At 46.1% G+C, this 23,047-nt stretch overlaps 1 protein-coding gene across 1 annotated transcript in view; it reads right to left on the bottom strand.

Moving 5' to 3' along the window:
* TENM4 (teneurin transmembrane protein 4) overlaps window positions 1-23,047 on the bottom strand; it is a 593,869-nt gene that overhangs the window by 281,874 nt on the left and 288,948 nt on the right. The window contains 2 exon segments of the mRNA XM_048217331.2: window positions 2,130-2,280; window positions 2,282-2,340. Of these exon segments, the coding sequence (XP_048073288.2) occupies window positions 2,130-2,280; window positions 2,282-2,340 (210 nt within the window).

Genomic DNA, 23,047 nt, shown 5'->3' with positions numbered 1-23,047 from the left:
AACTGAAAAGTGGTTATCTCTGGGAGGAGGGAGGGATTACAAGGGAACTTTGCTGTTTAGCGTTCTGTATTGTCTGAATGTTAACGAGTATCGTTACTTTTACATTTCTTTCATGGAAATAAATCCAAACCTTAAAAACATATATAGAGTCCACTACGCAGCTCAGTCCGCTCATGTCCCCTCACTAGTGCTGGGTTCATGCCAGTAGCAGCAGGTCCTTTTACTCCTAGAAGACCACTCAGTTTGAGGCTTCAGGGGCCGGGAAGGTAGCAGGCAGGGTCTATCTGTGGAGTGAGACTCACTGGCTCTCCCATGACCCACCAACCCCAGAGCAGCAGGCCATTGAAAAGCCAGACTCTGCCTTTGGGCACGGGACATATTTACAACCAACCTTGAGAGTGACACACTGGAGCAAGCCCCAGGGAAGGAATCAGAAGTGTCTCTGGGTCCCCTGGAGAGCAGGACGAGCACAGAGGAGCACAACTGAGCAGACAGCTCGTAGGCCAAAGTACCCCCATCTTCCCCGCACATCAATAATGCATGACTGCTATCAATTTGCTGCAGAACTTCCAACAAAGTGATTGCTCTCGTTCAGTTATTTAGCAAAGGGAGAGATTAAGGACTTTAATCTCCTGCCTTCTCTTTTACCTGCGAGGATTATTTACCCAGAAATGAACAAAGAATGCCATCATGCGTGTGTGCGCGTGTGTGTGCGTGTGTGTGCATGTGTGTGCGTGTGCGTGTGTGCGCGCGCGTGTGTGTGTATACACACACATTTTTTTTTCCCCGAGTGAACTTAAGGCCACTGGCTGGCACAACCCTGTCAGCACCACACGACACTCATTCATTCAGAGTACCTTAGAGATTGCTCCATCACTGCTAAGTTGGGGGGGAGGGACTGATGCTTAGAAAGGGACAGTCATTTGCAGAAACAAATAGCCAGGGGGCCTCAGAGCTGGGCCTTGCCCACAGGTTTCCTCCCTCCTCGTCCAGGGTTCCTGTTTCAGTGCACAGTTTAAAACATGAACAGCTAAAACGTACAGGGAAGCAGTGACACCAAACCACCAAAAGGACAACGCCACTCTCAGGGAGCACAAAGTTAATCTGCCCTGGAGGATGGTTTGGCTTTTGGTCACAGACAATGTAGGGCCTAATATCCTGGCAGAAGAGAACCATCAGGTCCTAAGACTTCCCGTCTGATTTTCAAAGAGAGTAGAGGCAGTATATCATCCCTTCTCTTGGAGGCTTCTGGGCATCCTTGCAAAGAAGTGGATTGGCCTCTGTTGGACCCAGAGAGGGCAAGGACCTTGAGCCAGGTCACACAGCACCTGACCAGATACTAAAACCTGGGTCTGTTAGCTCTAGGTCAGCCTAAGGCTCTTCCACGGTATCCTCCCATACCCCTTCTCCTTAAGAGAGTCAGGGCACAGCTTAGAAGAATAGTGTTTATTATGGGCAGATCCATGCTTAAGCCCCATGGCTCTCTCTGCAGCCAGCATTGGGCCCTGCAGCTGCTTGGGACTTCAGGGCCCTCTGTCTCCTGGCAGCGTGAAAGTCAAGAACTTTCGAAGCCAGCGCGGGCCTCCAGGTAGTATCCTTTCTCTGAGCTTTCTCACGGTTAATGGGGGCACTGTAGTGCCCGTTTCTTAGGCTAGGTTGTGAGGAAGCTACAAGTGGTAGTGGCCGCATGTCCTGGCACAGGGGACGTAGCCAATCGGTGCTATTTTGTTTCAACCTTTCTTTTCTATTTCGGTTTGGATCTCTGTTTCTGTGTCTTTGCCTGCCTCCGTCTCCACCTGACGCTTCTGTCTCGTGTTTGTCTGTGTGTCTCTGTCCCTGAAGCTCTGTTCACCCCGACGTCTGTCATGGGAGCGGGGACAGCAACCCCCTGAGCCCCCCGCACACCCCAGAGGCACAGCGGGGTAGGAGCGGGGCTGCCGGAGCCGCGGAGCCGCGCCAGGCCCCCGACAACCCCGAGCCCCCCATGCACCATGCCCCTCCGCCCCTGCAAGAGGCCCAAGCAGGCAGATTAATCAGCATCGCCAACGAAAGGAAACACACACACACACACACACACACGCACGCACGCACAAAACACCCACAGAAGTTAGGAAAAGAGAGGGACTTACCGTTCGCCGCGACCCCCAGGCTGGCGGAGCCACTTTTAACTAAGAATGAATTAGGGACAAACTCTTCCTCAGAGTCTGAGTCCGGGGTTGGCTGGGCCACACCGCTGCCTAGCAACCGCCTCTGGCTCTCATTGGCCGGAGGGGAGGGGGGGCGGGGAGGGGGACTGCTCAATAGGGGTTGATGAAGCGGATGAACAATGCAAGGGAGCACCTGCGAACCACAAAGACAAACACAGACAGAAAAAAATAATGAAAATTGGTTTTGAGGCACACGGGGCGGGGGAGGGAGCAAAATAAAACACGCATCAACGGGGGAGGGGGCTCCCAACACTGGGCGATCTACTGCACACGTGGTCGGGGGGCGGGGCTGATTGCCTCCGCAAAGGTAGTTGGTGCAAACTCTTTCTGAAGAGCGGGGCCTCGGGGCAGAAGTCTGCATGGCTTGCAAAGAGGGCACCCCTCGGAAACACACGGGAAGCCCTTCCTGCTTTGCCTGCTCTCTGAGACAGGCCTGAAACCTGGGGCCTGGTTCTGGGGGGGCGGGGCATGCTATCTATCAAACAGCTGCCGGGCTCTGAGCCTCAGTAGCCTCTCTGGTAAAAATGAACAGCCTCACTGGGTGATCGCTGAGCGCCTGCAAGCTGGCCATTCTGTGATGTCACTGAAGTGAGATGATGTTCTTATTAGTGAGATTTTTAATCGGACATGCCTGGAAAAGTCTCCGGGACTCAAAGATAGAGCCGGAGGGAATGATCCAGAGACCCTTTCCTTCGCTGGCATTCTAGGATTTTAACACACTAATGTTTTACTTTTCTCAGAGTCTAGCATTTTAAGATTTTTAAATCCTGCCGTTCCCTGCAAACTCCCTGAGAGCAAGAGCATTAGCCGTCTTTTCCACGTCTGTATCCCCAGAGGCTAGCATAGTGTGAGGCATGCAGGAGGCACTAACAAACTATTTGCTGAGTAGGTGGGTTACAGGTGTCTAACACGTTAGGATCCTCCGGTTGTAATAATCTCAGATAAAATAATTCTATAATTTTGGGACATTAGCATTCTGTGAGTTTCAAGATACACTAAGTCAGTATGTTTTGATGCCAAGTTTCTACCACGTGAGGTTCTGATTCTAAAAAGCCCAGTGTTGTGAGCACACTCCCAACTCTTCAGAAGGAGAAGGTGATGGCCTGGGACAAGACCTTTGAGAACAGACAATTTGCAGTTCGATCTGTGGCTGGCCTTTAGACATGTGCAGCACATCGTCCACAAGCGAGGGAACATAAGCACAGACATATAAAAGTATACGGTACAAGACAATGCATCCACTTGGCAGCAAGGGCTGCTTCTTTTCTTCCACTTTGACTGGTAGGAGGCTGAAAACATAATCAGATCTACCCAGCTTTTCAAAGGGACTGAACCTTAGGAAACATAATGCAACCTGGACATGTCATAAAATTCGGCAGATCTTTAAGGTAGAGGTGGCACAGAGAGCTGCTGATTTGGGGTGGGGGAGGAGAAATAGATGCTCTCTCAGTTCACAGCCACCAAATCCTGCAGGATCCTGTAGGTTTCATGATCCTTCTGTCAACCCCTGAGCCTCACCACATGTGACCACAATTTATACAGACACTGTTTATGCCATCTGGTTCATAGTAGAAATTTAATAAGAGGAATTGAGATAGCAGGGATCAATGACTGTGGTACAACCTCCGCATGGCTCTGTGTTCTGGTTTCTTTACCTAAAAATCTGGGCTAGGATTCTCTTCAAAATCGTCTAAACCAAGGGTTCCCGATTCACCCGGTGAGAGCCTTCCCTGACACCACCTACTACATAGCACTGTAAGGTGATCAATCCTTTCCCTAGCCTTGACATTGGTTCTGCTATCACATGTGCCATACTGTCTTTGCGGTTATCTGTATTTATGTTTCCCACATAAAAGTATATGGCATATTCTTGGGGTACAGTACACGCTTGGAGTGGGTTTTGGAATTCAACAGAAGTGGGGTTTGCATCATGACCTAGTCTCCTTTCAGCTGTATGATCTTAGGAAAATGACTTCCAGTTCCTTGTTTGTACGTCAGGCACCCCTCCCCTTTGACAGAGTTGTTTCGAGGACTAAAGATACCATATCTGTGCACACAGTATGCATGAGCAAGTAGGGTCAGCGCTCACCAAATGTTCATTAAATTGAATGAAACCACCTCCGCCCACCCCCTCGGAAGAACCTCATTCATGATCCTGCTTCCCTTGCAGTCCCAGTTTTGGAAAGATTTTGTCGACCAGGCTGCATTTATTAAGCAAATATACATTCATTTCCTCCTCTTTTATTAGTCAAAGACATCTTATAATCTCCAATCAGAGCTTCTGATGAGCTGAAGATAACCAGTACCATACCATGCTGAGTTGTTAGAATTGCAGACAACAGTTAAGAAACACGATATGTTGTTCTAGGGTGCTAGTTACAGCCTCTTCCTGAGTAAATCTGTCAAGCTTTATGAAATAAATAGTTCCAGAACTAAGTAAATTGTTCTATCACAAACTTCAGAGGCCTGAGGCTGGGAACGGCACAGTGGCCTGGCCTCGTGCCTGTTTCTTCTGCCTTGATCCAACCTCCAGGCCTCACTCACCTGAGGTCTCGGGGCTACTCTGACTATTCATAGCCTGATATTCCAAGCACCTAACTAGGCACCAGGCCCTTAGTAGGTGCACAAGAACTCGTGATGTTTCTGTGAGGTACAGATATTGTTGGAAACCTGTTAATTCCCTTCCTCTTATTCATCAGCTGCTTTTAATTTATGTGGCCCCAAAGTAGGGTGCACAGAACCATCCCCTGGGCGCGAGAAAAAATGAGAAATATTTATTTTTTAAATTCACTCTTTGCTCCTATCTGTTTTGTATATATTTTATAATGCATACAATCTATTAGTGCTTGGAACACATGAATAAAATGCATTGCTGTACAAATTTGGCGCCTACAGAAGCAAGCGAGGCAAGGTGGTATTAAGAGTATGGGCTCCGGACCCAGATCCTACATTTGAATTGCAGTTACACTACTTGCTAGCTCAGTAGTTGTGACTGTGGGCAAGTTACTTCACCCTATGTGCCTCAATTTCCTCATCTATATAATGGAAATTAAAGGATAAAATAAGAAAGAACATCTATTTCACAGGGTTGGTTTGAGGAATAAAGAAGTTAAAGCACGTGATGTGTTGAGAACAGCGTGTCAGCCCATAAACACCTAATAAACACGCGATGCACTCCGCAACATATGTGTATATGGAGTGAGGGGCACTAACCTAATTTTATCTTTTCTTTTTTATAAGAGCTGTGCATGCTTCCAACACTGCGTTATTCCACAAACACGTGCTAGATATCCACTGACTGGGCTGGAAGGTGAGGGCGATACATGCTGTGAGAGCCAGGATTGAGAAGGAGTCAGTGGGAAGGGAGGGAGTCACATGGAGTTCTAAGCCAGGCAGGTGGGACCTGCCGGAGCGAAAGACAGCCCAGTGCACTGCTGGGAGATAACATGTCATCTGGAGGAAAGGAGAAAGGCTTGCTGGACCACAGAGCATCCCACTGGGAAGAGACGGAGGGATGAGGGCATGAGCACCATGGCCCAGAGAATACTCTGGCCTCGGGCCCTCATCCTTCACCCGGCCTCCAGGAAGCTGCCCATCCCCCTGGGCCTTTTAAGTCTCGTGCACTACCACTGCCTTCTCACCAAGTCTGCTGGGACTCGCGGAGACGCACTGGCCTGCTCATCTCCATGAACGCACGGCTCTACCTTTTGCCCAAGTATGTCAGGTTGCCCCACTGCAGGGTACCACGGACAGTGCATCTGTTTGAATGGCACCCCTGGCACATAGTTATAAAGTTTTGCCCGCGTGTTTGCCCATGCTGTTTTTCTCCCTGAGCATACCCTTTCCTCTTCTCTCTTCCTCATGGCTACCACCCCATGTGTCTCGCTAGCTCCCACTCATCCTCAGGGCCCAACCTCACGTCATCTCCCCGGAGAAGGCTTTCCTGATGCCTGATGCCTTGGAGGACCAAGAACTTTGCTGCGGGCCAGCAAGCTGCCTGGGTTTGGCACCCCTGCTGCGTGCCCGCACAGCTCCCTGTTCCTTCCCCGGGCAATCCTTCCCGTCCTGCAGTGTTTACTTGCCGTGACTGCCCACTAGCCTGGCTGGCTGGCCCCTTACCATGCCCCCCAGTGCCAAGCAGTGTCTAGCGCATAGAAAACACTATGGGATTGGGGTTTAGAGTTGCCCTCTCATGTATCCTGGTCATCAGCTGAAGGGATCCTGGTACTGTAGAACTTTCCGCAGTGTCCATGGTCAAATGAGATGGGATGATTGGCACAAACCTTCCTACACCTCACTCCAGCAACGAAGGGGGCCAGTGAAAGGTGCAGGAGAGCCATCCATGTTCCCTGAGAGAAGGTCTCTGTGAGCCTAGTTCTAGTGTATAGTGGATACTTCTCTTAGTCTCTGTTTTCTTCTATGAAAACTGGAGTGCTAGCACCCACTGCAAAGGGTTGCTGAGGGGACGGATGCTGTGATACTTGTAAGGAGCCCAGCCGTCTCATGGAAAGGGCTCAGCCAACACCGATTTGTCTCCTCCAGCTGTGGTCTTTCGTCATAAGAACAGGGTGGTTTTGGAGAATAAATGATGACAGATCTGCAAGCCTGCCAATGACACCTTTATCAATGCGGATTACTTGTCGATGTCATAAAAGAGGAAAGTGTTAAGGAGGCAGCCGTGATATATGAAAAGAACACACAACAAGGGAATCCTGAGATCTGCAGAAAGAACAATTTGAGTTACTCACGTCTTTGTGTGAATTGATGGTAGGCTGCTTGAGCATTTGAAATGTAACCTATAACTAGGATAAGACAGTTCTCAAGGAAGCTTCTAGCATTCGGGATTCCAAACGTGTCTTTGGAGTATGCCATGAGATTGAGGTGTGAAGGGCCAGCTGATGGACAAATTTATTACTCCATCAGGGAAAGAAAGACCATGAACAAAAGGCACTTTTTTTTTACACTTTTCTCAGCAGTCTTGAGAAATTCATCTAAACACCCAAACAGAATCTTATTAACCTATGCTAAAGTGCATGTAGGGTATGATGGGGAAAATCACAGCCTAGAGATACAGTGGGGAAGAGTGAGTCCAATCTGAAAAGCCAGAGCACTGGCTGTGTGCTGCATGGAGTGCATTTTCTCCCCAGGCTGTTCCCTGGATTTCTGGAAGAAAGAGCCTTTTTAACTGGCAGCCCTGAATTTTAGAAGCCTGTATGTAAAATATTTAGCATAGTGCCCAGTATACAGCAATCAGTCAACGACACCTAGAGAAAAGTAAAACAAACCCTTAGACCTACACAGGTACCTCCTCTTGTGGAACTCTGAGCTGATGGATTCCTCCTTCCTCCAGTGAAGGCTCCTTTCTAGAAATACTCTAGTCCTTCCACTTAAAACCAAATGCATTTCTTCTCTTTTCATGTGCTAACCTCAGGCCTATGTCCTCTTAACAGGGCAGCCAGTTGCTTCACTGAATAAGTGAAGTTCTTCTCAGCTCTGAGCAAAGGATGGAAAACTGGGATCTCCTTCGGATAGAAGGTTTGGCGCGCTTGGAGGACCAAGAACTTTGCTGCGGGCCAGCAAGCTGCTCACCTCTGCGTCCTGGCCTAGATCAGAGTCTCAGCTCAGAAAAGGTTTGCATAACTGGTTCCCATAGTGATCTGAAATGGATTGAAGCCCACTGCTGCAAAGGATTTCAAAGTGCTAGAACTCTGAATGAAGCTAGAGAGCTAAGGAGACCATCCATTCTGTCTGTTAGTGACCGCCGGCCCCATTTTGCATCTGTTATCCTGCGTTAGTTAACGATAGTGCCCCACCTTTGCTCTAAAACCGTACTGACTTGGACAGTTAATTAGATGGCCCTCACCTTCCCCGTCAGGGACTTGGACTAGAACACTGGAAGGTTCTTTTGTAGGAGGAACAGGCATGCACACCCCCGGGGGTTATTCTGAGGAGTAGAGGAGACTATAAAAAGAGTGCGGGATGAAAACGATTTCAGTTACAATGGCAAGTGCATTTCTTCAGCACTGTAAATGCTCATAAAATGTTTACAGAATGAACAAATTTGTATGACTCTATTGGAAGAAGGACTGGCTGAAAAAAAAAAACCTTTAACAAGGGCTATCGATGATATCAGCAGTTTTTCATTTTTAAATATGATTTTATATCTTCAAATTTTTGTACAATGTGTATGTATCGCTCTTCTTATACTTTTAAAATTATTGTTAAGACTTCAGGAGAAAATGAAACAAATGTAAAAATACCAGGTACCTAGCAGGTGCTAAGACAGATGTGGGTTTTAAATACAAACAAGATTTTGTGCCCTGATATTGGTAGCATAACTTGATATAGACTGATTTTTAAATATTTTTTTTAAAAGATTTTATTTATTTGTTTGACAGAGAGAGACAGCCAGCGAGAGAGGGAACACAAGCAGGGGGAGTGGGAGAGGAAGAAGCAGGCTCCCAGTGGAGGAGCCTGATGTGGGGCTCGATCCCAGAACGCCGGGATCACGCCCTGAGCCGAAGGCAGACACTTAACCACTGCGCTACCCAGGCACCCCATAGACTGATTTTTAAAATGTGCGATTATACATCTAGCAATTTACCCAAGGACATAATCATGACTTTTCAAAAGAATTATTTATAAGAATATTCATCACAACACTATTTACAATAGTAAAAAGTAAAATTTTAAAAAATCTTGCAAAGGAAGAACATCTTTAATGTTAAAAGTGCCTAACTGTGTAAATTAAGGCCCAGCATTACAATATCAATATGCAGACATTATCAGCCACGTTTGTAAAGAATGTTTAGGGACATGTGAAATAGGATACAAAAAACTATGATGCAAAACTGTATAAAAGTAATTCTGCCATGTGTTTAAATGTGTGTGTGTGTGCAATTTGTACAAAAATGTTGACACCTGTCACCTCAAGGCAGTAGAATTATGAACACATTTCATTTTTTTCTTGATATTTTTCTATACTTGCCAATTTTTTCAAGGGGCAAATGTGATAGAGAGATTTAAAAAAATAAAGTTGTTTTAAAGAGGAGAAAACACACACACAGGAAGGTAGCAAAGACAACAGCTTCTGCTTTGGGTTCCCAGTGGGATGAGTGCTGCGGTCTGCTGGGCACAGACTCGCGTCCTTTTCCAGCCTGTTGAGTCTAGCGGAGCTTACTCCCCCGGCTGGGCAGCTCCCACTAAGCCAACGCTCCACTCTTCTCAACAGTGGTTATTTTCAGAAGCAGGTCTGGGGCCATCTGTCTCTGGGACTTATGCTGGGAAAATGGTCTCTGGACAACAGGACGTAGTAAATTTCTCAGGCTCAGCTCATTTGATCTCCATCCCTCCTCCTCATAGGTTTCTCGGGGCCATTTTTTGTTTGTTTGGTTTGTTTTTAAAGCATTCACCAGGAAAGGAGGCTTGCTCTCACCTATTTGCCTGAGGAGGCCAGTATCTTGGCACATTTCCACCTCAGCACTCAGAAGGGAGTGCCTCGGTCTCTCCGGTCTGCACTTGGCGGTGAAGGGGGGGGGGCACCAGCTGCTTGTTTGATCCAGGTGTATTAAATGAGGACATTTGTTGGTTTTGGGGGTAGTAACAGCTTTGTTGAGATGTAATTCACATACCCATACAAGTCACCCATTTAGAGCGTACCATTCAATGATTTTTAGGATATTCGTAAAGTAGTACAATCATCTCCACTACTTTATTTATTTATTTATTTATTTATTTATTTATTTTACCACAGCCAATTTTAGAATATTTTCATCACCCCCCTAAGAAAAACCCATACTTCTTAGCAGTCATGCCTCACTTCCGTCCAACCCCTTGGAGCCCTGGGCAATCACATAAATCTACTTTTTGGTCTCTGTGGATTTACCTATTCTGGACGCTTCATATAAATGGAATCCTATGACATGGCTGGCTCCTTTCATTTAATGTAATGTTTTCGAGGTTTGTCCATATTGTAATATGGATCAGAACGTCATTTCATTTTACTGCCGAATGACCCTGCATTGTATGGACAGGACACATTTTATTTATCCATTCATCAGTTGATGGAATCTTGGGTTGTTTCTACTTTCTGGCTAATTCTGAAGGGCGGCTACAAACATTTGAGTGCAAGATTTTCTGTGCACGTGCGTCTTCATTTCTCTTGGGTGGATACCTAGAAATGCTGGATCGAAGTAACTCTGTTCAACCTTTTGAAGAGCTGCTGGACTGTTTCTAAGTGGCTGCGCCATCTGACATTCCCACCTGCAGTGTTTGAGAGTTCCAATTTCTACACATCTTTGCCAACACTTTATTATCCGACTTTCGGATTATGGCCATTCCGGTGGGTCTGCAGTGGCATCTCATTGGATATGCGTTTCCTGATGGCTATGATGTTGAGCGTCCTCTCATGTGCTTACTGGCCACTTGTCTATCTTCTTTGAGAAATGTCTCTTCAGATCCTCATTTTAAAATTGGGCTATTTGTCTTCTTCTTAGTTAGTGGTAGGCCTTGATCTTTCATCAAATATTTATTTTGGGCCTACCTTGTGCTAGACACTGTTCTAAGCATGTAGGCATGGAAGACAAAGTCTTGCCCTCAGAGCCTTTCAGTGGAGGAGAAAAATCAGTAAGTAAGCAAATAATCTTATAGAATGAGATCGAGCGGTGATAGACGCTGTGAAGAAAAGTCAAGTGCAGAGAGAGGTCTGGAGTGATGGGACGGGTGTGCTATTTTAAGTAGGAGATTCAGGGTAGGCCTCTCGGAGGAGGTGATATTTAAGCAGAGACATGAGACAAGTGAAGGTGTGAGCCACACAGACATCTGGGGGAAGAGCTTTCCAGACAGAGGACCTAGCAACTGAGGGGCAGCGAGGAAGCCACTGCAGGCATCATGTCTCATCCCTGCCCCCATCTGAAAGCAGAGCGTAAGCTGAAAGGGCATAAAGCAATGACCATTCATTTATATGGAAAAGTTTCTGAGCATTCCCAGACCTCAAAATAACCTCTCAGGCTTTTCTGATACCTTAGCACACGTCTTGCTAATGGCCGCACAAAATAAACTGAGAGAAAGCCCAGATGCTCACAGACACAGTTCAAAGCTCTGGCGGCTCGATGCTGAGATGCTTAGTTCCCGGGGAAGGAGCTTGGCGGCCGCCCTTGCTGCTCTGGTGCGCGCTGCCTGGATAATGGCTCTCACGTAGGACGAACTCTGAACCCTATTTGGCTTTTAGCCTTTTTTGGTAAAAGCAAAAGTCCTCTTCGGATCTCTTTCAGTGAACGAAAACAGGTAGTAATGCAGGTCTTTCCGTAACACTGAAGTGGTGTCATGAGAACTTTGGAAAAGTGAGGGCTGCCCGCATAAGTGGAGGGGTGTAAGGAGGAGAGTGCTGGGAAATGAGACTTGAGAGGCTGCCAGGGGCCGGAGACAGACGTGCAAATACTACAAACTGAAGGCCACCATGTCTATGTGTTTTTCTTAGTGATTTCCCTGAGGGCAGGGGCTGGTCTGATCTGTATCCGTATGTCCACAGCCCACGCAGGGATTTCATATAGGTATTCACACAGGTTCTCTGGTTCATATAGGTTCGAACCTACTGGACTCTGTTTTAACTGACTGAGCTACTCATAAAAACAATACCTACATGGGAATAGTACTTACTTTATACTTTATACAGGATTTTCACATCCATGGTCGTATTTTATCCTCTCTACATTCATGTGAGGTTATGAGCATCATCCCCATTTTACAGGCGAAAAATTGAGGCTAAGAGGGGTGATGTGACTTGTGCAGGGACATACAACTGGTAAGGGGCTAAGCGAGACTCCAACTTCGGGGAGGAGCATCAAGATCTGGATTTAGAACTGGTTACTGTGATTTGGGGCAGGTTGCTTCACCTTTTAGAGTGCTGGGCTCTCTAGGATCTGAGCCTAATTTCCAGGGGTCCTGTGGAGAGTAAGAAAGAGCGAGCGTGCATCTCTGGGACCTACGATGGGCAGATGCTCAACAGTGGTAGCCGTCCCCCACCTCCCTTTGATTACTGACCCCAGACGTACGCCAGGCAGCCTTGCCATGTGAGGCCCTCAGGGGTAGTGGGAATACAGAGCCATGACAAGCCCTTCCCCTGGAAGGGAGCCTGGTTGCATGGATGAAAGAAGCAGAAACACATTATTTCATGGGAGAGAGGCAGGGGTGCCAGAGGAGGGGGATGAGCGGTGATGGAGTTGTGGTGGGATGAGGGCGGGGGAAATGGGAGACCCACAGAACTCCAATAGTCAGCCATAACCTCGGGGTTCTCACAGCTTCTCTGACCCTTTCCCAGGAGTTGGTCCAAAGGGGTTTAAGATGGGCCATCCAGACCTCTGGAGGCTCAACTCAGGCCAGATGGAGAGGCCACTTTCTGCGGGATGTGGGGGAGAGGGAAGGCACAAGGCAAGCTGGATTGTCTAAGCCTGTCAGGTCTGCTGGTGAACCTGAACAAGGCCCCACTGGGATTCACGGCAGGCCTCGACCAATCCGTGGTCACCGAGTGCTCTGCTCAACAGAAAGGCTCAAGCTTTGCACTTCTGCACTAAGATTTGATTAAGAAAGTGCTTCCAAACAGCTGTTTTCAAAGCCATTTATTACTTCCTGGGCTCTAATATATGTATTTGTAATTTATACATACCTACATGTATATATGTAATTTCCCTATATGTATTTCCTTTCCCGATTCAATTTACACAGCTGCAAAATTCCAGGCTCCGAGACAAAGGCAAGAGCACAGCCTGCCTGTCAAGCTTCACTTCTACTCACATACTGGGGGTTGGTGGAGGAATCAAGCACAGAGGACGAGGGACGAGGTGGGGAGCTGTGGAAGAAGAGGGGCCCAGCTGCTCGAGGTAGGGGAGGGGACTGGTACTAATTGGGTACCTCCCGCGTGTCCCTTACGCACATCACCTCAATCCTCACAGCCCCTGCAGAGGTGTTAGATCTCTCCACGCTGACGGATGCAGAATCTGAGGCTGAAGACCACCTAGCTGGGAGGAAGAGGGGGGTACAAGCCTGGGGTCTGGGCCTTGTTCTGGTGGACCTTAGGGCCACCCCACCCCACTAGAATCATCCAAATGAACAATAATAAACAGCACAAGATGCACATTTGTAAACCCAAGGGTTTACTCCCCCATCTCTCATCAGCCATGGGGGGCGGGGCGGGCAATGACATTTAAAGAAGTTACACAGTGTGCTCAAAGCCACAGAGCCAGGCCGGCTGAACCCACCGCTAGAATTCAGTCTGTCTTCCACAGAGACGTAATGGGGAAGTTGAGATTAGTATCATCAGTGAACTGGACGAAAATTCACCAGGAGAAAAAGATACCCATATAAAATAAAGCCAGAGGTATTTATCATTTGTGCAGTTCTCTGCCTATCGATTATATTTCAACAGAAAGTTTTAAAAAAATAACAGAAAATCCTATGGTGTAAGCATATAGTGACTATATACTGAGAATCATGTTCCTTACCTGGTTTTCCCTGCAAAATGTCCTGATTCTACACAGCTTCCCCTGAGCTTGCTCACTGTACCAAAGCCTCTGCTCCCATTAGATTTCTACAAAGCTTCTTGAAACTTTTTTGAAAGCACAAACATAGTAAGGGCCAAGCTTTCTGGAAATTCCTCTACTGTCACTCCAGGAAATTTTGAGAAATCAAGGAAAGCAGTCTCAAAAAAGCCTTGGAAAAAATCACTGTGGTGCAGGGGGAGAATGGACAGGTAGAGAAATATCTGCCCAAATCTTGCCCTCAAGTGCCCAGATCTCTCTCACACGGAGAATTTCCCCAGATGTAGATTCTCAAAGCTGGGGGCCCCTTAGGAGGTGTCAGGCAAACATTAGAAGAAAACCATGCTTGTTTTTATAATAAAATACACTCTGTACAGAATGGAGCCTTTGAGATGATAAGAGAAGGGGAAGGAATAAACATTCACCAAACACCTCCCGCATGCTGAGCACCTTGCACGCACCACCAGCATACCGCTCACAGCAAGCATCGTTCACTCACTCAACAGATCACTGAGGGGCCCCCGCAGGGGAGCTGGGGGACACAGGGGAAGCAGAGGCAGGTAAAGGTCCTGTCTGTTTTGGCTCCCTAGGGCTGCCATGACTGAGCACCACAGACTGTCTTGAAAACACAGAAATTTATTGTCTCGCAGTTGTGGAGGCCAGAAGTTCAAAGTCAAGGTGCCTGGAAGATCATGCTCCCTCTGAAACCGTAGAGGAAATCACTCCCTGCCTCTTCCTAGCTTCTGGCGGTTTGCTGTTCCTTGGCTTGCAGCTTGCCCACTCCAGTCTGCCTCTGCTGTCACATGGCCATCTCCCCATGTGCGTCTCTGCCTTCATAGGGCTGTCTTCCTGTAAGGACACCAGTCAGACTGGATTAGGGTCCCCTGCTCCTCCAGGATGACCTTGTCTTGACTAAGTACATAGGTAACAACCCTATTTCCAAATATGGTCACTTTTGGAGGTCCTAGGGGTTAGGACCCAAACATATCCCTTTTGGGGGGGACACAAGTCAACCCATAATACTGTCCTTTTGGAGCTTACAATATAGAAGCCTCCTTTTACACACGAGGAAGTGGAGGGACAGAAAGGCCAAGTGACTTACTCAAGATCTACAGGTAGTAAATCACAGAGCCAGGGCTGACTCTGGAGCCCACACTCTGTCTACCACACCACCCTTTCTTGCCAGCATGGGGTTTCTTCAGCTGGTGGTCATTTATATAAAAGGAGCCTTTGCATACATCCTCTCTTCTAGTCCTGTGACACCTCTATGATGTAGACACCATTCTTTCCATTTTACTGAACAAGAAAATGACTCCAGAAAAGACTGAGGTCACTCTGTTCTCAAGAGGAGGATTAGGACTGAACCCAAGTGGGTAGACTGTACCCATGTGTTTGGAGCCATGCCAAGATCAATGGCATTATGGTGGGAAACTGAATCTCCGAAATGGCACCAGAAATCAATACTAGTTAATGAAAAGGCATTATCTCCAAGGCTGCCCGGGAAGGCTGGTCACCCTGACTGGGGGCACTGGGTAGGAAAAGAAAGAAAGGTGTTGGTTATTTTTGTTTCTCTTAACCAAAAGTCTCATCTGGGGAGAAAAGAGTCTATATTTTGGAGGTAAAACCCTTCAGGGTCTCAAGCCCAGGAATTCAGATCCAGCCATATGCCTTGGATAGCAGAGTCTGAACTCTGCTGGCAAATGGGATTTCTTGCTTTACGGAGGGGATGGCACTGGGCAAAGCTTGGGTATAAGGCTTCTTAGGTGCTTCTTGGGCAGAACCTGGGAAGCAGCATCCCCTTGACTTCAGTGCTGGCACACACAGACTGCATTTGCCTCGGATTTCATGCTGGTGGGGAAATGAGGGAAGAGACAGGTGCCTGCAGGATAAGAAGGCACTGGGGTGTCCAGAGTCCAGTGATCTGTGAGGCTGTGTAATTTGTCTCAGGACCCTGGCATAGTCAGAAGAGGGGAGTGCCACCCTCCTGGGAAGAAGGCGAAGCCCCCCTCTGGAGTGTCCTGGTAACTCGATCCTGCCACTCAGTTCTCAGTGACCCCACAGGGGGCTGCAGCCAGGACCCCAGTAGAGTCATGGAGGGGAATCTGATTGGGTCCTGCCTGCCTTTGAGAACCCCCAGAAGAGGCAATTATCGCACAGTGCTATGGGAGTAGGGAGCACAAAGAACAGATCCTTAATTGAGACCTTGAGGTACAAAGGCACCATCCTATAGGAAGTGATGTTTAAGCAGAAGCCTAAAGTTCAACCAGGAGTCAGCCGGATGGAAGCGGGATTGTGTGTGGCGTGTGCACACGGGGCCGGGCTGCAGAGAGAACTGCAGGTGCGAGTATGACCAGTCTGGTAGGTCTGGGGGAAAGGGAGCGGAACTGGTAAACAGCTGAGCTGGACAGAGGTGGGGTTCAGACTCCGTATAGCCTCTGGGAGAATCCAGGGCCTGCTCCTATTCCCGGGGCTCTGCGCCCCAGCATCTGGTAGCAACTAGGATGTACCACCGGAATTAAGCCGCTGAACTTCTCTGGGTCTCTTTAGCTGAAAATTACTACGGTCACACGGGTTGCCCCCTAAGCTTTCTTAGAGCTCCAATAATGAAAACTAGCAAGACTGATTTACGCTCTTCCACTTAATCTTCCTATCAACCCTCGGAATTTCTCCTTATTACCCCCATTTAGTAGACGAGAGGAGAGAAGTTCACAGAAGGTTAAGTGACTACATTTTCTCAGTCTTTGGTTTTCTGAAAGGAACTGCCCGCAGGCTTGCTGCCCTAATAGCTGCGTCTTTTGCTTTCCGAGGACTTTTACGAAGGAGAGAAGGATGATTGGTTCGTAGCAACAGTGATACTAATAGTTACCGTTGCTGGGGACTTCCTCTTTGCCAGATGTTGTACCACGCTGCGTAGAGACACGCGTCCATCGCGACCATCTGAATCCTCACCGCGGTCTTATGAGGGTAGGGACCTGGGTTACCCTCATTCGAGACGAGGACGCTCGGCCTTACAGCGGTCAGTCGGCCTGGCCGACGTCACATAGCCTGGGCTCCAAATCACTTCTCCGTGAAGCGCACAAGGAGGAAAGCTCTCCTAGTCCTACCTGTCGGTTTACACAAGAGGAACCCAGGCCTGGAGAGATGACCGAATGAGCCTAAGTTCCGACAATCAGGCGGCAACGGAGGTGGTTTTGGGCCGTTAAGATCAACGATAGCACCAGGGCGGCCTAGCACCGGGGTTGGAACACGGAACCTTTCTGATCCTTGCTTATCTGGTAGATGTAAAATATGTTAAAGTTATTTTAATATTCATTCCTTTATTAGAGTTGGAGCATTTTGTAATGTTTATCAGATGTTTATATTTAGGTATCTGTGAATTGCTATATGGGTCTTTGCACATTTTTTTCTTATTTGGTTGTTCATGTTTCCTCTTTATTGATTATAAGACGTTCTGTATGTTAAAAATTAATACATTTTATATAATGTAAATATTTCTCCAGTTTCCCCTGACATCGCTTATGTTGTGTTGTTTTTTCTTGTTGCACAGAAATGCTTACCTTGCATTTCTTAGTCTTTTTCTTTCTGGCTTCTGGGTTCAGTGAAGATCAGCCAACTTCCTGAATTGTTTTCCTGTCATCAGATCCCTCCAGGCTCCCTCTGGGTCTGGGGGCCAGCACCGAGGCGCACATAGACAAAACAGGGGCGCCACTCTGTTCTCCTCCCACGTGCTCTCAGGAGACCCTCTGTTTTTGATGGAGCCTTTTCTTTCCTTCCAGGTCCCTAGCCTCCCTCCAAAGTGTAACAGGAGAAGGATACAATCCCTCTGGAAAATTTGATTTTCATGTTGGATACACTAAGATCAATCCCCTCTTTTCTTCTGGGCTCTTCATCCTCTTGAAATAGAGACACAGGGATGTTGGGGCAGACAAAATGGGATAAGACTTGGGGGTTCCCAGGAAACTTTAATTTGGCTGTTCATTGAAGGAATGAATTGAAATTTCTGAAAGTTCTTTCAAACTCAAAAAATATCTCTAACAGTCAAATGTTATAATTTTTCAGAAGGAAGAACACTGACATCAATCCAACACTTATATTCCAGACACTGAGCAAAGTGCTTTTGTATCTTATTCTCCTAAAAGTTGATCCCTCTGTGGTCATAGGGAGGATCACCCTGTTTTCAAATGAGGGGGCTGTCACTTGGGGAACTTACATGGGAACCTGTCACACTGTAAGTGGATCAGGGAACTTGAATGCGGGCCCCCTGGATCCTGGCATAGTGGTTAAGGGCTCCGGAGTCAGTGGGCAGAATTTATCTCAACCCCTAGGGTTACTGTCAATTTGATCCTAAGCAAACCACTTAGCCTCTTTGAGCGCGGTATCCTCAACTGTCAAATGGAGATAAAATTATGTTTCCTCATATGGGTTCGGAGAGGGTTAAATAGGAAAAAGAATATAAAACACAGTCTAATGCTTGGCCCACAGAAAAGGCTTAATAAATTTTAGGAATAATAATAACAAGAGCAACAGCAACAGCTAATTTATTGTTTCCTCTCCATCACGTCTCTATCATAAGAGCATTCCAGCTGCATACTTTTGTATTCTTAGCCTACTCTGTGGTGATGATAATATAATAACAGTGCTGTTCGAGCAGTTTTATTCGTAAGAGTCCAAAACAATGCAAATGCCCATCAACAGGTGAACTGATAAATAAACTGTAGTATATTAATATAATGGGAAGCCCCACAGCAGCTAAAAAAACCTACCGGTAAATGCAACAACATGATGAATCTCACGGATTTTCAGAGATTCATTTATGTGAAGTAAAAGAAGCCAGACACAAGTCTACACGGTGTGATTATTTCTATAAACTTCAAAAGCAGGCAACACTAAGCAATATCTATAGAAGCCACCATACCAGTAGTGTCAGAGTGGGTGGGTGCATGAGGGGAACGTTGATGAGCATGTTTTATATCTTGATCAGGGTTACGGCTATAGAGATGGCGCTATCGTAAAATATCACAGAGCGCTAGACTTCAGTGCATACTTAAACATTTTAATGTGCGCACGTTAGTCCTCAAAAAATTATTAAGGGGGGGCAAACACAAATGCAAATCTGGAGATATGATCAAGTGAAAGTACGCAAAATATAAAGATCGTGATTACGGTCCCAGGCTGATTTCTGTACTGTAGGCACTGCGCGAGCAGCTTCATGTAGGCTGTCTCCTATAATCTCATGGCGGCTCTGTGAATGAGGTCCTACAGTTGGTAGGTGAGGAAACTGAGAGCAAGACAGGCTATGCTCTTTGCCTCAGGACACTCACCCACATAAGGCCAGGACTTGGCCAGGTCTGGGGGTCTCCAACAGCTGTGCTATCACCCCCTCCCAACACAAGAAACCCCTAGGTAAGTTGTGGGAGCCAGCCTCCAAGATGGCCCCTGTTGATCTTCGCTTTCTGATGTTTATGTGCTTGTGTACGTGATTCTCTCCCTTGCACTAAAGCTGACCTGGGGTACCAAGGGAATATGTGGAAATACAGAATGTGACTTCCAAGGCTAGGTGCCTAAAGACATTGTGGCTTTCTCCTTGTGTTTGCTTAGGTCATTTGTTCTCAGGGAAAATCAGTGGCCATTTTGTGAGGACTCAAGCAGCAATAGAGATGTCCTTGTGGTGAGAAAATGAGGTCTCTTGCCAACAGGCAGCATCAGTTTGCCAACATGGAAGCAGATCCTCCAGCCCCAGTCAAGTCTTCAGATGACTGTCACCCTGGCTGAGACACCAAGTCAGACAACCCAGCAAAGATGTTCAGGACTTCCTGACCCACAAAATCTGTGCGAAATAATACATGTTGTTTCTGTTTGAAGTGGCTAAATTTGGGGGTAATTTGTTACAATTGAGATCTAATACATAAGAGAAGGGTCATTTGGATCAAACGATGAGAGCCCTTATATGTGAGTTAAAATCTTGAAGGAATCACAAAGTCAATAAACTCTGTGCTGCCTGAGGGCTAAGATTCAAGTGGCTGTTGCTTAACATCTAGCCTGGTTTTTAGTTGTTTTCTGGTCTTCATGATCCCATTTAGCTTTTTATTTTTGTGCTACACCCACCCAGCTAAGGCCCATCTCTCAGTCATTGCATACTTTAGCTGCATGCTCTTAACCTTAGGGCTGTAAGCCTGAATAATGTCAAATCTCACAAGGAAGAGATACAAATTTCCAACTTGTTTACTAATAAATTAGCCCTATCGGACCCCAGAGCATATCAATAGTTCAGTTGTGTTTGACACCAACTCTCTTCATTAGAATGTTAATCATTAGTGTCAAGATTTGTCTGATTCTGTTGACATTAACCAGGAAATTAGCATTTAAAGACTGGAAGAATCACGGGACGTGGGAGAGCAAGCACCTGGAAATATTTTGGCCCAGTCCTTCTGTCTCTAGGCAGATTTTTTTTTTATAATTTTTATTTTGTTATATTAGTCACTATACAGTACATCCCCAGTTTTTGATGCAATTTCCATGATTCATTATTTGCGTATAACACCCAGTGCACCATGCAATATGTGCCCTCCTTAATACCCATCACCAGCCTAGCCCAATCCCCCACCCCCCTCCCCTCTGAAGCCCTCAGTTTGTTTCCCAGAGTCCACAGTCTCTCATGGTTCATTCCCCTTTCTGTTTACCCCCCCCCCCATTCTTCCCTTCCTTCTCCTACCAATCTTCCTATTTCTTATGTTCCATAAATGAGTGAAACCATATGATAATTGTCTTTCTCTGCTTGACTTATTTCACTTAGCATAATCTCCTCCAGTCCCATCCATGTTGCTGCAAATGTTGGCTAATCGTTCTTTCTGATGGCTGAGTAATATTCCATTGTATATATGGACCACGTCTTCTTAATCCAGTCATCTGTTGAAGGGCATCTCAGCTCCTTCCACAATTTAGCTATTGCGGACAATGCTGCTATGAACATTGGGGTGCATATGGCCCTTCTCTTCACTACGTCTGTATCTGTGGGGCAAATACCCAGTAGTGCAATTGCTGGGTCATAGGGTAGCTCAATTTTTAACTTTTTAAGGGACATCCACACTGTTTTCCAAAGTGGCTGTACCAACTTGCATTCCTACCAACAGTGTAAGAGGGATCCCCTTTCTCCACATCCTCTCCAACATTTGTTGTTTCCTGCCTTGTCAATTTTTTCTAGGCATATGTTTTAACTACATTCAAATGTATTCAAAGTTAGAGACCCACACAATATTCTTTAGTAGCAACTTCTGCTTTCTACTTTTAGTTTACTTCTAATCATCAAATAAGTCCCTTTCCATTCCACACAAATTTCTACCACTTTCATTTCAGTTCCTTCTCTTTTGCTTCATCTTCCAAGAGCAGGAAGAACAAGTGTTAAAAACTCTCTTTAGAGAACCCCTTCTATATATTCACAGAGAGAAATTTAATCACAGGTCAGTCTTTCCAACTGCAGGTTAAAGAGCCCCAGTTCCTCTGCACTAAACTCATAGGGATTTTCCAATCCTTTTGTCCTAGGTAGGGCCCTCCCCGAAGGCTCCCTCTCACCTAAGCTTCAGTGTTTAGTGAACGTAGCCGGGGCTTTGTGGAAAGTATAAAAATGAGGATTTTGCACTCCCGCCTCCATTATTAGATCACAGTACCATTTTAGAACTGATTTTCACAGCTTTAGACTCACAGATACGTTAGAGGTATAAAAGTAATTTTGTCTCATCCCCACACCCCAATTTTATAGCTGAGGAAACTATGGCCCAAAGAGGCCTGCTCAAAGGCACTGAGTGACAGAGTGGCTGAGCTGAGTGTGGCCGTCCCATCATGTGCCTTTCATCTCTCCTGCTTAGCCTGGCATCCTCCCATCCGTGCTGAGTCTCTATCCTCTTAATACCACTCTATCCTCTTATTACCAACAACAGCACTTTGCAGCTAGTACTGACAACAGTCTCCACTGCAGTGCTTTTTGTAATAGCAGAAGACACGGGGACAACCAGGGCCCTATATTCCATGGAATATTCTGAAGCTGTTAAAAAGAATGACGAAGATTTAAATGTGTTGCTAGGGAGTGAGTTACAAGATATATCATTTGTTGAAGAAAACAAAGCAACAACACCTTGTAGAACAGCAAATAAGGTGTATTATTCCACTTGTGTCTGAAAAAAGGATATACACACATGATTCTGTACAGAAATTTCTAGAAAGATACATACAAAACTATTAATGACAGGATGGAGTTGATGGTAAAGACTCTTACTTTTCATTTTATACCCTTTAGCATTGTTTGAATTTTTAACCATGTGGTTTTATTACTTTTGTAATAAAAGAGTATAAATGTTTAAAATGTTAATGCTGAGGACTTCTATTTTTTTTTTTTTACTGTCACACGTCTCTATTGACTTTTTCAACTACCATGTATTACTTATATAATTAGAAAAAACATATTAAAGGTAGATACACATTAAAAACAATGCTCTATATCTGAATACTGGTTCTATAGCAATGTTTTCAGACATAAGACATAGATGATAGGCTCTGAGCAGGGGAGATCAGGTCATCACATGGTAGTGGTTTCTCAGATGGGGCATGGGGTGTGAGTGTGTGTGTGCGTGTGTGTGTGTGTGTGTTGGGTGTCACATGCCACTGGAGTTGTTGGAAGTGGTTCTTTTTTTAATTTTAATTTTAATTTTAATTTTTTTATTATTATGTTCAATTAGCCAGCATCTAGTGGTTCTTGGTTGTTATGATGACCAAGCAGGCTGGTAGTAGTACCTAATACCCTGGAATTAGGGATGCTAACAATGTCCTACCCAAAATGCCTGTAGAGCCCTGCTGAGAAACACTGGTGGAATATTTAACGTAGAGTTTTTAAATGTCTCTGTGTAGTTTCTCATTTAAACTTCACATCTCCTTTGAAGTTAAAAGAAAAAGTATTCATTACTATTTCCTATTAAGAGAGAGGAAATATCTAGAAGGTAGGTTACCCAGGAGGAGTTCCCAGAGGAAGAAAGATGCAGATGGTGACAGAATTGAACCTAGCAACCAAGAGGCAAGGGTATTTGCTGAAGGTCTGTTCATATAACAACAAGGTCTGTTACATCTCTTACCATGGTTCATAGGGTTGGTATATCCCTATTTTACAGATGAGTCAACTGAAGGCTTGAGATCAGACCACCAGCCTTGGGGCACCTGGCTGGTGAATGGCTCAGCTCAAACCCTGGGATGTATACTTTCAAAGCCCTTGCTCCTTGCAATTCCCCACGTGGCCTCCCTCACAGCCATTGGAGGCGACCA

This window comes from Ursus arctos, unplaced genomic scaffold, assembly GCF_023065955.2.
Source record: "Ursus arctos isolate Adak ecotype North America unplaced genomic scaffold, UrsArc2.0 scaffold_22, whole genome shotgun sequence".
Classification (NCBI taxonomy): domain Eukaryota; kingdom Metazoa; phylum Chordata; class Mammalia; order Carnivora; family Ursidae; genus Ursus; species Ursus arctos.
Note: the sequence above shows the minus strand (reverse complement) of the source record. Positions and strands in the feature narration are given on the sequence as shown.